Below are 13982 nucleotides of genomic sequence, written 5' to 3' on the forward strand. Positions count from 1 at the left end.
TTTTTTATTTTTATGGATGGCCGTTTTTTATTGAACTTCTTTTGGACATGAGTATTCATTTTAATGACTGATTTTTATTGTACAGTTAGCATATATATTTAGAGGAATATCATGTCAACACATGCAGGTCAGTAAGCATGAAAAATGTCTTTTTTTTTTTTTTGGTGTCTGATTTAAGCTATTTATGTTACCACTGTAAGCTGTGTTCACACCAAACGCGAATAGAGCATCGAATTCGCATCTACCGCGTCTAGTTTGCCGCTTGACCATTTTGAGATCATTTGCTTCATTCGTGCGTGAAATTAACTTCACAACAGACGCAAATTCGAGTTCACGCAGCATTTTCAACCGCCATTTTTATTCGGATAATTTTCAAAATATTACTGTTATTGTGTCATGAAATGTAGTTTTAAAAGTATTTCAGGCAAGAATGTAGTTGTTTTAAACTCAAATATGCGGTTTATTTATAATGACAGCGTCTATTTAAAAAATGTGTTTCGCCGATCTCGGAGATGAGCTCCATGCGATCAGCGGGAGCTTCGTCATCATGTATCCGCCGAGAGCACCCTCACCTCGGCTAGATCTTCTGACATTTGCCGCTGGCTCTGATGTCTCTTTAGTGGTTCAAGATAAAATATAATTCGTTTGGGTTAAAATGAAACGTTTCTTATCTTTGGCCTTTATTCAATTTATCTATTAATATGTTTTTATATATATATAGGTCCTTTTTATTCCTGTCTCTATAGAAATATGAACTTTTGTCATATAGCTCCGGTTGACTGCTCACTGACAACATCAGTTGTTCCTCCTTGTTGAAGGGTGGAGAAGGGTATTCCTGCACAACTGGAGGCTGCAGGAACATACTGTTGAAAGAGTGACTCCTAGCAGGCTCCTGATTGGTTAACGCTGCGCGAATTGCACCAAAAAGCACCAATGAGGCGAATTCGCGTCTTCCGCGCCGCGCTTAACGCCCCATTCTTGCTGTGAGACCTCCAGACGCGCGTAAACGCGCCTTTACATTGACTTAACATTTAAATCATTCGCGCAAGACGCTCTATTCACATTTGGTGTGAACACAGCATAAGAATTCCTAATTTAAATCCTAATGTAAAATGTATTATTTAAATATAGCCTAGAAAAACTTGAGCTTTCAGTCTTACCATTCAAATAAATAGCAGCTTTTCTTGCCTGGCTGGAAAAAAGCTGCCGTGGGTCAAATCCAAGATGTCCGCCAAATGAGCTGCCTTCCGCCAATGAGATGTCAAATATTTTGACATCTCATAGGGAAGCTTTACTGTTACTGTAAACACAGAGGAAATGTGAATGTATGTGTGCTAACAGAGTGTAAATGATTTGGGGAAGCAACACATAGAAACATATATAACCAGCTTTACATTTGAGCCATTGTTCTGTTGTAGATGCTGTTGAGGCACTGGACCACCGACCCAATCTCATGAGAAAACCTCTTTTACAAAGTGGGCATTTAGTATGAATTTGTACGATGTGATTTGTATGGAAACATTTTTTCCACCCCAAAAACTAATCGTTAAGTAGATTGTATGAATGAAATCATGCAAAATCACCCAAAAAGTTCTGAAAGTGTTACGAATTGCCATGAGAGTGTTTTGGACCACCCATTTATCTTAGTCACTTTTAATGATGTGTAACCGCTGTTTACAGAGAGAGAGGCATGAGATGTTAGTATGTTCTAGTTTGTTGTAGTATGTTCATACTGTGCAATGAGTACTGCTTGTTCTGAAAGACTGGAGCGTCATGAGCACCATGGCAAATGCTTCAGACCACACTCTTTCTGAGGACAAACTCCTGTGTCTGGCAGCCTATCATGAAAATATTTTATTGGAATCAGTAAAGGTAATGAGATTTGCATTTCTATCTGTTCTTTCTGAAAACAAAGGTGGATTTTACTGCATGAGTCAGTGACATCATAAAATAGGGAACAATGCACACTTCAAAAGACATGGAAAACAGTAAAAATAGTGGAAGGACTGGCGGTGCTCAAGTTCTCATAAGCAACTCTGGTGAATAGATTCCCTGTCAATCAGATATTGAGAAATAATGATAATCTTTGTGTAGGGCTGCACGGGTTGGACTCCCAATCGAAGGGTTGTAGGTTCTAGTCTCGGGCCGGACGGAATTGTGGGTGGGGGGAGTGCATGTACAGTTCTCTCTCCTCCTTCGATACCACGACTTAGGTGCCCTTGAGCAAGGCATCGAACCCCCAACTGCTCCCCGGGCGCCGCAGCATAAATGGCTGCCCACTGCTCCGGGTGTGTGTTTACAGTGTGTGTGTGTGTGTGTTCACTGCTCTGTGTGTGTGCATTTCGGATGGGTTAAATGCAGAGCACAAATTCTGAGTATGGGTCACCATACTTGGCTGAATGTCACTTCACTTTCAGAAGTTGCGATTGTCATGCATACCTTATTTTCCGGACTATAAGTCACACTTTTTTTCAGAGTTTGGCTGGTCCTGCGACTTATAGTCAGGTATGACTTATTTATCAAAATTAATTTGACATGAATCAAGAGAAATGAAACAATAGAAAACATTACCATCTACAGCCGCGAGCAGCTCGCGGCTATAGACGGTAATATTTTCTCTTGTTTCTTGGTTTTAAATAAATGAGACTTATAGTCCAGTGCGACTTATATATGTTTTTTTCCTCATCATGACGTATTTTTGGACTGGTGCGACTTATACTCAGGTGCGACTTGTAGTCCGAAAAATACGGTATCTTTCAGTGAAGCACGATTCTGTGATCAGCAGTAAATCTCCATCCGAAGGCCAGAGGGCACTGTCGCAGTGAAACTCCAAATACACCTCGCAGATGTTGCTTTTTGCCTCTAATTTTATAGAAGTCTAAGGGAAATCTAGTTTGTTTTTCCCTAAAAAGGGGCGGTTACGGAATTGACAGTAACATTCCCAGATGTGCTGGTTGTGTCTATAGTGGTAGCTGGATAAACAGAAGATTTAACTGCTTTTATTAATACAACGTAATTAATAAACACACGATTATGACAGTATATGGTTTATCAGAGTTATTATGATATTTTTAATTAAAATAAAGTATATTTATAATGCAATACCTTTATCACTGCTTAGAATACTATGAAATATGTTTTGTTCTTATTCTGTGTTAGAAGCCACTTCATCTCACAGAAGGATTTATTTTAAACACTCGACTGACGTTATGAAGTGAGTTTGGAGGAAAAATATGTTATTAAATGTGGTATTTTCAGATGCTTTCAGATGAAGCATAATTTACTACACAGAGCCGTAGTTCACTGAGAAGCAACGCAAACAGCTGTCATGTTGATTTCATAATCACGCAATAAAAATCATCTGGGTTATTTTTTTTTTCTTGACTACTGCTCTGTGTAGTAAATGCTGCTCTATCTGAAAGAATGCAATGATGATTTACTCCTGATAACAGAACTTGGCTTTACTAACAAAATGCACATGACAATCGCATTTGATTAATCGTGCAGCCCTACCGTTGTGTGTATAAACATGAGTGTTGGTCGCATTGGATGTCACCTTCAAATTTTACCGTGAAGAAAACACCAGCAGGAGTCTTTGAATTGGTCCAGGCTGATTTCTGTAGCTGGTGAAGCAGGTTGGCTGAGAAAGTCTTTGCTGATTAAAATCAAGACAAAATTACATTTGTTCCTATTTACTTAGTTAATATATGTTCCATGTCTTACTGTGCACAGTTTTATGGTAGCCTGTTTTCACCTTTTGAGTGAAAAAAAAAAAAAAAAAGGTACATTGCTGTTCAAAAGTTTGGGGTCAGTAATATTTTTTATTATTTTATTTTATTATTTAAATTAAATTTTAAAAATGGTAATTGTGACTTTATATTTCACAGTTCGGATTTTTCTGGCAATTGTGAAACAAAAGTCAGAATTGTGAGATGTCGCAAATACTACTTTATAAAAAAAAAAATTAAAAATAGAACGGCAAAAAAACCTAAGAATTACAAGAAAAAAAGTTACAATTGTGACATTTAAACACAGAATTCAAAAGTGCAAGAAACAAAGTTCGAAATGTGAGATAAAAATTCACAACATTTTTTAATTATGAGATGGAAATGAGTTTCCATTGAAAACGTTGTTACAAATAATTATTTTAAAGATAAATAAACATTTCCTTTATAACTTTCTATTCATCAAAGTGCCCTATAAAAATTCCACAATAATATGAAGATATGAAGCAGCACAACTATTTATTTTTTTATTACTTTGTATTATTATTATTTATTTATTTTTTACTTACCTCAAACCTTTGAAGAGTACCGTATTGAGGGTTTTATGGATTTTTTAAATGACATATATTTAATCTGAGGTGGAAATGGAAATGCCCAAGTTTTCGCCCAATTTCTCCAAACCGTCTTATTTTTCATTCCCTCCAATTACCTGTCATATATAGACAATTTTCTGCTGTTCTGGTTGGACTGTTATTTTCCTTTCAAGATGCATGTATGCAGCAAATATTTAAAACCACAAAAGTTTATTTCATTGTATTTATTCTTTGTAATTATTCCAAAAAGGCTAATTATTGTGCGATTACAGCTCACACTAACCACACGATGAAGCGTGCTGCTTAAATGCTCACATATGCCATGCACGGACCAAACCTGATCTGACTGGACGCTGCCTGTAAGAATGAGTCACCAAAAGTGAAACCTGGTTGAGTGTGTAATCTAGGTATGAGAGCAGGGTTGTGTATCTGCCCTCAAGGCTTCAGAGTAAATACGGAAATGACATCTTCATGAAGCTCCTCCATTGAGCAGCAGTTTTAATGAGAGGTCTCGCACTCATTACTTCCCCCTAAGCGCACGTAAACAAACGTACCCACACACAAACACACAGTTTTCGCAGGGCTGCCCCACCCTTGCCCCGGGGCAGCGGACACTCGGCGACAGCTGGGACTGTATTTAACTAATACACAATCAACCAGTCTTCCCTGAAGCGAGCGTGCTAATGAATCTCTTGTTCTCAGGAATCGAGGGCGAGGAAAAGCTTTAGTGGAGGATGAGGACAGCACAGATGGAATGGAGACCGCAGAAACAGGAAGCACACAGGAGACAGGTAACTGCAGCCCTCTTTTCCTTGCTTGCTTTCCTTCTCTTTTCTTCTCTCCTCCCCCACATATACCTTATTTAAACATCTTTTCCCAGCGCTCTGGGTTTCCTGTGTCAGTCTTTTCTTTTCAGCCGTCACATCCCCCTTCCTCAAGAGTCAGAGAGCGAGGCTGCCTCTCCTCTGAGGCAGTTCCAATGATAAACAAAATCACAATGTGGAGCCCAGAATTGATTTTCTTTCCCAGCTGCGCAGTCAATCTAACTCAAACCTCGGCTGGCCGAGGAGGAGCTTTCAAGAGGCTCGGCCGTCCACACTCCTTGAGCAGGATTGATGAGATTTTAGCCCGTCTCCACATGGCTCCGCTCTCTAGCTCTAATTGAAAGGATTTGACTCCAGCCACAGCCTTTCTGCTCTGGAGTCACCCCAGCACCTCTCAAAGCATGTGACTGAGTTTCACGGCAGCCACTGGAAGCTAAAGGCCGCTGAAAGCCTTTTAAAATCTCATCTTGTGCATTTTCCACTTATTTTCTCTGCCCTTTTGCCTGCTCAAGGTTGGCCTGTTTCTGTTGACGGTATGATGTACATTCAGGTTCACAAGCAGATTAATTACTTGTTTTGCTGCAGCTGTTTACACCATTTAGTTTTAGAGTGGTTTGTAAATTAGTGTTATTTTGTGAAGGCGTTAATATGATTGCCTCTCTTTTTAATTTAAAATAAAAATGTTTTTAAAATAAACAGGCATCGCTGTAGAAGCAGGTGTTGATCATCTACCGTGGAGGTGGTGTTTATCCACACTGTTGCATCATAGAGTGGCACATTACATTAGGGATGCATCGATCCGATACTCAGGATCGGTATCGGCTCCGATCCAGGCATTTTCTGCGTATCGGTATTGGTCAGACGAGACCGATCCAAATCCGATCCTGTTTATACTATTCTGTGTTATTGTTGAGCTCCACGAAAGGCACAAAACATTATAAAGCACCAAAACGTTTTCATGGACATATTTCAAGTGTTCTGAAGCTGTTCCATAGTTCAATGTGAGGTACAGATTAATATTAAAGTCATTAAATTCAGTTTACATAAACTTTTCTCTCCGCTGCAGCTGTCGGTCATCCTCCATTCAGTGTTCAAACTGCGTGTTGTGTTCGGTTACAGTCAAAACAATGAAACTTTCTTCAAGAGCGCACAGTAACTGAGGTTTATATCTGTTTAAAGAAAAGGCTCAGTAAACTAACGTACAGATTTAATACGCTACGTATCAATATCTCTTCCCTTTGTACTAGTGATGTCTGGCTCGCGAACAAATCTTTTGATTTCAGTTCAATTCAAGTTTATTTGTATAGCGCTTTTTACAATACAAATCGTTACAAAGCAACTTTACAGAAAATTATGTTTCTACAGTATTTAGTAGTAGCTTATGGTGGTGACTGTCAGTTTGTGCACGTTTGACAGGATTTTTGGAAAAAATTAATACAAGATGTAGTCAGCCAGACGATGAACATAATTAATATTATTAATTAATAATTATCATATGATGCAGTCACACTTGTAGCAATATATGATTTAACCGGTTCTTCTTAGTAAACTGATTGAACCAGTTTACCAAATAGGACTGAATCGCTTGAAACGGTTTGCATCTTCAGTAAGTAATCCACAATTTATTTACTTTTTTAAGGTGGCCAACACTGCCTCTGAGTCGAAATAAACCAATATCCCGGAGTAATTCATGTACTCAAACAGTACACTGACTGAACTGCTGTGAAGAGAGAACTGAAGATGCACACTGAGCCGAGCAGCTTTCTATGTGGACTCGGAGGACTGTGCAACCTGTACACTGTGACTCGGTGTTTTTTCAAGCTCATCATTCTGTGCACAGGATGTGCATAAGTGCTTCGTTTCACTCTATATTGGCGCCTTCAGTATTATAATATTTTCTGCGAAATCAAAGATTATTAATAGGCTTTCTTGTTCTGTCCTATCTATCACATGTTGCTGCCTTTATTACTGTGCTATAGATTTAAAAGAAACGTCTTTTAGATTTCTATATAAATGTATACACTTGTTTTTCAAAAATGTATTTTACTAAAATACAAAGAGCAATGTGTAACATTTTACCAGATTTTAGACTTATTCACTTTTATTTGTAAATAAAATATTTCAATAGATATGATAAAATTATTCTGAACCCTTGATTTTTCTAGAATCTAGAGTATCTTTTGCTGCTGAATTATCTACCAACCTATATAATTTATAATGATATTTTTGTAATCATTTATGATTATATATTTTTTAATTTGTTATTTTTCATAAAAATTAAGTTGTTTATATGCAGTAGATTGTGATTAACACAAACAGAATGATCAGGTCAACACAGAGAAGTACAGAAATTCTATAATGAATAAAAAAAAAACTGTGCTGGTATCGGATTGGATCAGTATCGGCAGATACGCAGAATTTTCGGGATCGGATCGGTTCGGAAAAAAATGGTATCGTTGCATCCTTACATTCCATACGCTGTCGTTTTGGCAGACAGACTCAAACACGTTTTTTAGGTCTGAAAACAAGAGGCACAAAAAAAAAAGTTCAAAATAGTTAAAATCAGCTCCAGACACGTGAACAAAAGCACCAATCTCATAACATTTGGCATCACGAAAGCAAATTTATCATGCTTGTCTAAAACCTGGAGTAGTAATACTGTAAGAATACAGTCTGTTTTTATAATTATTTACAATACTTATAAAAATAAGTATTTACAATACTTATTACATTTTTCATAGTTGTATTAGTTGAAATTGTCATAGCAGTTTCTTCATTCGTTCTGTGGAGCTGTAATAACCAGGTGAGTTGTCTTGACACTGCAGGAGAGCTGACGCTGCCTTTGAATGTCAAGTCACTTTCACCTTAGAGGCTGGAACATCCCCTGCAGTCAATAATATGAGCTGGCATCATTAAAGGTGCTGTCAGTAACTGCTTGGCCTCCTGAACTCCTGAAATAACCTCTGTGTCAAGGTCACCACTGAAGTAAATGGCACCATAATTATGGAAGACCCTTCAGTACCCAGAACAACTCAAGATAAAAAAAAAGAAGCGCTACTTCATGTAGGAAGCTTATTTCTCAAGTGCTGTTCTGTATACATTTTAACCTTTTATAAGGAATATGTGAGTGATGTTTGTCCGTGCAAAACCCACTGTCTCAATAACAGAGTGTTGCAAATGGTTGCCGGAGCATTGCTTTTCAGTTTCTAAGGTGTTTTTTTTTTTCAGAATCAGACTTTATACAAAAAGTACATTGGAAATAATGTGCAATTATATTCAGTGCAAAATCAATATACCACTCTACAAACAGCTTCCTTGGGGTGTTTGCACTGGTTTATAAATTTCTGTTTAGATACTTAGTGTTTTTAGCGCATTGCTTTTTTTCAGTTGCTAAGGTGTTTCAACATGTTATTGAACTTATAGGCTTTTCTGAATGTGTTTAACATGTTTTTTTTTTTCATTTCTAGGCTTTTCTGAGTGTTTGTTTAGACATTATAGTGTTCTTAGTGTTTTTAGCACAGTGGTTTTTAGTTGCTAAGGTGTTTTTAGCATGTTGCTGTTCATTTGCTGAACATTTCTTGGGAGTTCTGAGTGTTTAGCAAATTGATATTCAGATGCTAACAGTGTTTTTAGCACATTGCTATTTAAAGGTATTTAAAGGTATTTAACTCCTGTTTTTGATTAGTGTTTGGTAATCTGTATTCATATTAGATCTTCTAAGTGATAATTTGTTTGCAAATAAGACAAGCCACTCAGATCGTGCAGTAAATCTGCTCATAGATGGTTAATACACACTGACAATAGCATTGCCGTGCCATTTAAACTGATTAACATTATGAAAACTGGTAAAAACTCCTAATATAACTTAAAATAATATAAATTTATGTATATTTTTACCCATTGTATTGCCACAGGTAGCAAAAGCGCATTTATTCCTCAAACACAATAGATACATTATTGAAACTCTCTAGAAGTTTTATCATGGGAGATTTGGTTACTCAAAGTAGCACAAATGCAGGGCTCCAGATCATTTCACTAAAAACTAATTTTTAAAAAATCCATTTATGTTGCATTGAATTTAGTGGTGGAAATTTTGATTCTTTCAAGAGATTTGTTGATTTTCAGTTCGTTCACCAAAATGATTTGGCCAATGACTATTTCTTAATATTACACAAATACGCCAGTATTTGACGGAAAAGAGTGTCTTATGTGTTATGTTTTAAGTCAACAAACGTATTTACTTGTGACAAAAACTGATTAGGCTTTATTAAGGGGTGTTCATGATCGCATTAAATAGTCTAAATAAATTGTTCAGATTAACAAAGCACGAGGTTAAACGTGGAGTTATGTTCTTTATGTTAAATATTAAAACAAGCGTATATGCACCAATAACTGTGCTTTGTATCTGCTGATTGCTGATCGAGATTTACATGCTTGGCCGACTGACCCTGTATACTCTCATTATTTTATTCACGAACGAGCTATGTATCAGTTCATTCAACTCGTTCACGAAGTAGAAGACCGTATTCGTTCACTACATTCAAGTCACATGCTCTGTCACATCTTGAGTAACAGGATGAAACAGTTCACAGAGCTGTTCATGAGCTACGCATGCGCTGCTAATAACGCCTAACTGTGCTGCTGTGGAGGGAGGAACTTCAGTGAACGAGAAATAAGAGTCTTTTACTGTTTATGGTCAGTGGATTACGTGAACGAGAACGATTCGTTCACCTAAAAGATTTGTTCATGAACGAACCATCGTAGTGCAATTATTTATTAGGTTATTTGATAATGTTACAATACGAATGCCTAAGTAGCAATGTAACTTCCGTGTTGTCCCTGATGCTTGGGGCGGGTCGGCGCCATGAAATTTGACTTTATTTGCGCGACGGGCCAAATAATTTCATAAAAGCAGGACCCACGGGTTGGAAAAAAACCCACCCGCACATCACTACTGCACAATTAATGAATCACAGATGAATCGCATTCGGTTATGAACGGGATATTGCGTAGCTTGTCAGCAAACTACGGCTGAAATGTTGTTCATTGAAAATCTGGCCATCAGTTTATTTCACTGTTTATGCAAACAAAAAAGTTCATAGTGCTACTAATTTAATTTTTTGGCTTTTGTTAGAAAACTTGGTTAAATGATTTACGTGTGTGTATCAGTACTTTTTTAATAATTAATTATTTCAACTTAAATTTTGTACTGAATTAAATAAGGTTGGAGACCCCTGGTTTAAGGTATTCTGAGCTCTGGGTGTATTTAGCATAACACTATTCAGATGCTAAGGTATTTGTTGTTGTATGTTTTTTTATCATGTTGCTGTTAGTTGCTAAGGTATTTCGATTGTTTTGAGTGTTTTTCTGCATTCCTTACCACCTCTAAGTTGTACTGAATGTTTGTAGCAAATTGCTAGTTTTTAACACATTGCTGTTGATTTGGACTTGGACTACAGAGTTGTTATTCAGTTTATAGACTATACTGATTGTGTTTACCACATTCTGGGCTGTGCGATATTAAAGACAAAAAAAGTGATATAATATACCTTGTTAAATGATGCAATATTCAATATGCGATTCAATATTGCTTTATGTGTGTGAAATTAATTTAAATTATATTTTAAAATGTTTTAAAATTATATGAAAAGTGATGTCACAAATCTAAAAAACCAAACAAAACAAAGAATGATACAAAAAACTAAACAAATAAAGAGTGCTTTAACTTTCAGACAGGCTTACATTAAATATATTTCATAGTATCTTTCAAGTAAGAAACAATACAGAAACTTAATAATAAAATATAAAACAAACACTGCATTCTCTTCACATGAATTAATATACACTGATTCATAATAAAGCTACCAGGTGATGTTTTCTTAATAACTTTTTTTTTTATGTCAAGCAGTTCACATAAGTAACTGTTGCATGCCAATTCTATTCTCTGCTGTATGCTTCGACCTAAAACATAACTTTTCGCAGAAGTAGCTTATTATAAAATAATAATTTAGATATCACATGCCATTGCAATATGCATATTTTACAGTCTCTTTCAGCTATGAGGGTTTTTCACCCATTTTATCATCCAGCTAGTGGAAATAACTGATTGCTTAAAAAAATTGTGTCACATCTCTCTCCAACAACCTGCACAATTTGAGAAATGCGTTCACATAAATGTTATGAGATGACTTGTTGAAGTTTAATACAAAGCGCCTATGTTTTTCTGAAGTCTCTAACCATAAGTATAAGCATTGCTAATAATGATGCTTCCCTTAACAAGAACCAGTAACTAGTTTTCTTTGCAAATTGACCCTAGTTTGTGGTGTCATTGAAGCCCTATGTGTTAAGACTGCAGTGGATGAGGTGAAGACAGGAGGTGGTTGACTGCAGCTGTGGTTTTGATGCGGTCTATTTTAGACCACAACTAGATCTGGCCTCACTAGGAGCTCTTAGTCACAGGTGACTCACCCCTCTAATTGTCCACACTGTGTACTTTCCGAGGCGACAGTTTTCCCAATTTCTCTCTTATTAACACAATGGCACATGCTCTGCATATTTGCCCCTAAATCAAAAAGCAGACTTGTTTGCATTCAAAACAACTGACTTTCCTAAAAAGACTTCAACAGAGTATCTGAGAGCAATTATCGACCCATGCTCTTTGATGCCGTGTGTGTTTGAGAACTCATGATTGAACTCATGATAAATAAATTGTCGAGTTTGTTTTTAACAGCATTCCTTTTATTTTCCTCAATATAGATATAATAGAACACATAAATGACACAAAACAAATTCTAAATATAAGCAATGTGTTTAAATGACACTTAATCCCTGTAGTGTGTAAATTCATCTTTAAGTAGGTGAATACAGCAGGTGAAACACTCATGCATTTAAGGTTTAATCTCATCAGTTTTGTTGAAAATGTGTGTGTTGGTGCAGCTGTAATGAACATGGATGTATGTCTCCTTCTGTGTGTCTCGTCAGTCACTAAAGGGCAGCAGGAGGAGACGGCGGACGCCTCTGCTGTGGCAGTTTCAGAAGAGGAGCAGTCGTCATCCCCTCTTCCTGCGAGCCCTGAGACGGGGGCGGCACAAACATCATCAGCCTCTGGAGAAGCTGAAAGCAGGTCAGAGCAGCATCCTCTCGCCAGGCTGAGTCACCGCTGGCGTGGGAAGCATGCGCATGCGGACGTGTGTGTGTGTGTGTCAGTGTGAACGTTTGTGACTTGCTTCGTGTTTTAAGCCTTTTTGGCTGTATTGCGCCTTTCTACCAAAATCTCAAACTGGAAGGTCAAACGATCAGTGCCTGTTGGCACGCATATGTGCCGAAGTATGTGTGCATGTATTGCTCTTGGCTGCCATTCTGTCTTAACATGGGGGATGGGCACTTGTTCAGCTTACTAAAAGAGCATTCTGGGTAAAGACGACTGCAGTGCAGGAGCCCAGGAAGAAGTGCTAATGTGGCGCTGGCGCGCAGCCCTCCGGCTCAGAGAGTTCACTGTGTTTCTCAGAGATCAGTAAGGTGCTATGTGAGGCCAGCTGCAGTATGCAAATTCCCCAAATGTGCTGTATAGGTACAGTATTGTATCCCACAATGCTGACCTTACATTTATATGATGTTATGTGTGACACAGAAATAACATTGATGATTTTTGACTTTATTGGCTATAGTTGAAAATAGGGGTGTCCATGGTTAACCGGTTAACCGATTAACCGTTAAAAATTGTGTAACCGAGTGGAACATTTTGCTCGGTTAAGTGACGTCAATGGCGTGCATTGAATTTAGTTGTAATACATTTTTGCACCACCAGAGACCGCCAGAGCGCTCCCAGACATTTGTAATGTCCACAAGAAGAAGTTATTTTTCTAATATGAAGCGGGCTAATACGAGTGACGGGGCAAAATGCAAGTATTGCAATACAGTGCTTAGATATACTTCAAGTACAACCTCGTTGTTGTAATCTCAACAGCCAACACCCGGGCATCATTAGGCCGGTCAGGACACACTGGATGCGTGGCGAAAGCATCTCAGCTGCGTGGCGTGTCTGTTTTTAATTCGGCTCCCATGTTAACAGGTTAGAGCTTGCCGACTGCCTGCGTGAGACGCGCGGCTGCTAGAAATAGAACCGACATCTTGTTGGAAGCGTTTCCAGGCAAAATATAATAGGACAATATGTTTATATGTCATTTTGTACACAAATACATATTAATTCATGACATTTTGATATTTGAAAGTCTATAGGTTGACATAAATTCAGATATAAATGTAATTTAAATAAATAATTATCGATTTTCAAATATTGTACGTGTCAAACATAGTCATAGCCTTAGCGAGGCGGCCACGGAGTCTGCTTGTTACCTTTTGCCTTATACATTTTAGGCTTATTCTCAAATTCAGATTGTGTTAATGGGCGGCATTATTAGGCAGTTTTAATAGGACAATTTGACCGGAGAGATTAAATTTTGTCGGACATTCCTTTTTTTTTTTCGGCCAATGTCCGGAAATTACTATGGTTATGGTTACTATGGCACACTATGGTTAACCGAGTAATAACCGCTAAGGGCCTCGGTTAACGGTCAATGAAAAACTTGAGAACGTGCAGCCCTAGTTGAAAATGTAAAAAATCGCATGTTATTTCTGATTTGTTAATTGTTCAGAATAGAATAGTACTTCCTGCTATTAGTAGTATAAGCTGCATTCAGTAAATATACCAACAGTGGTATGTCGACCAGTATTTTTTGCATATTAAATGAAACCGTAAGCATTGTGTACAATAAATATTTCAAACACATCATGTTTGCATCAGGGTTATTATAGTTACCAAAAACAAAAAATAAATAAAT

General features: G+C 37.4%; 1 protein-coding gene across 12 annotated transcripts in view; it reads left to right on the forward strand.

Annotated features, from left to right (window-relative positions):
- The window catches only part of LOC127950906 (histone-lysine N-methyltransferase 2C), a 112803-nt gene that overhangs the window by 19307 nt on the left and 79514 nt on the right, over window positions 1-13982 (forward strand). For all 12 annotated transcript variants that reach the window (XM_052548305.1, XM_052548310.1, XM_052548307.1 and 9 more), the window contains exons 3-4: window positions 5021-5109; window positions 12124-12265. In XM_052548305.1, the coding sequence (XP_052404265.1) occupies window positions 5021-5109; window positions 12124-12265 (231 nt within the window). The remainder of the gene's footprint in view (window positions 1-5020; window positions 5110-12123; window positions 12266-13982) is intronic.

The sequence above is a fragment of the Carassius gibelio genome, chromosome B2 (assembly GCF_023724105.1).
Source record: "Carassius gibelio isolate Cgi1373 ecotype wild population from Czech Republic chromosome B2, carGib1.2-hapl.c, whole genome shotgun sequence".
NCBI lineage: Eukaryota > Metazoa > Chordata > Actinopteri > Cypriniformes > Cyprinidae > Carassius > Carassius gibelio.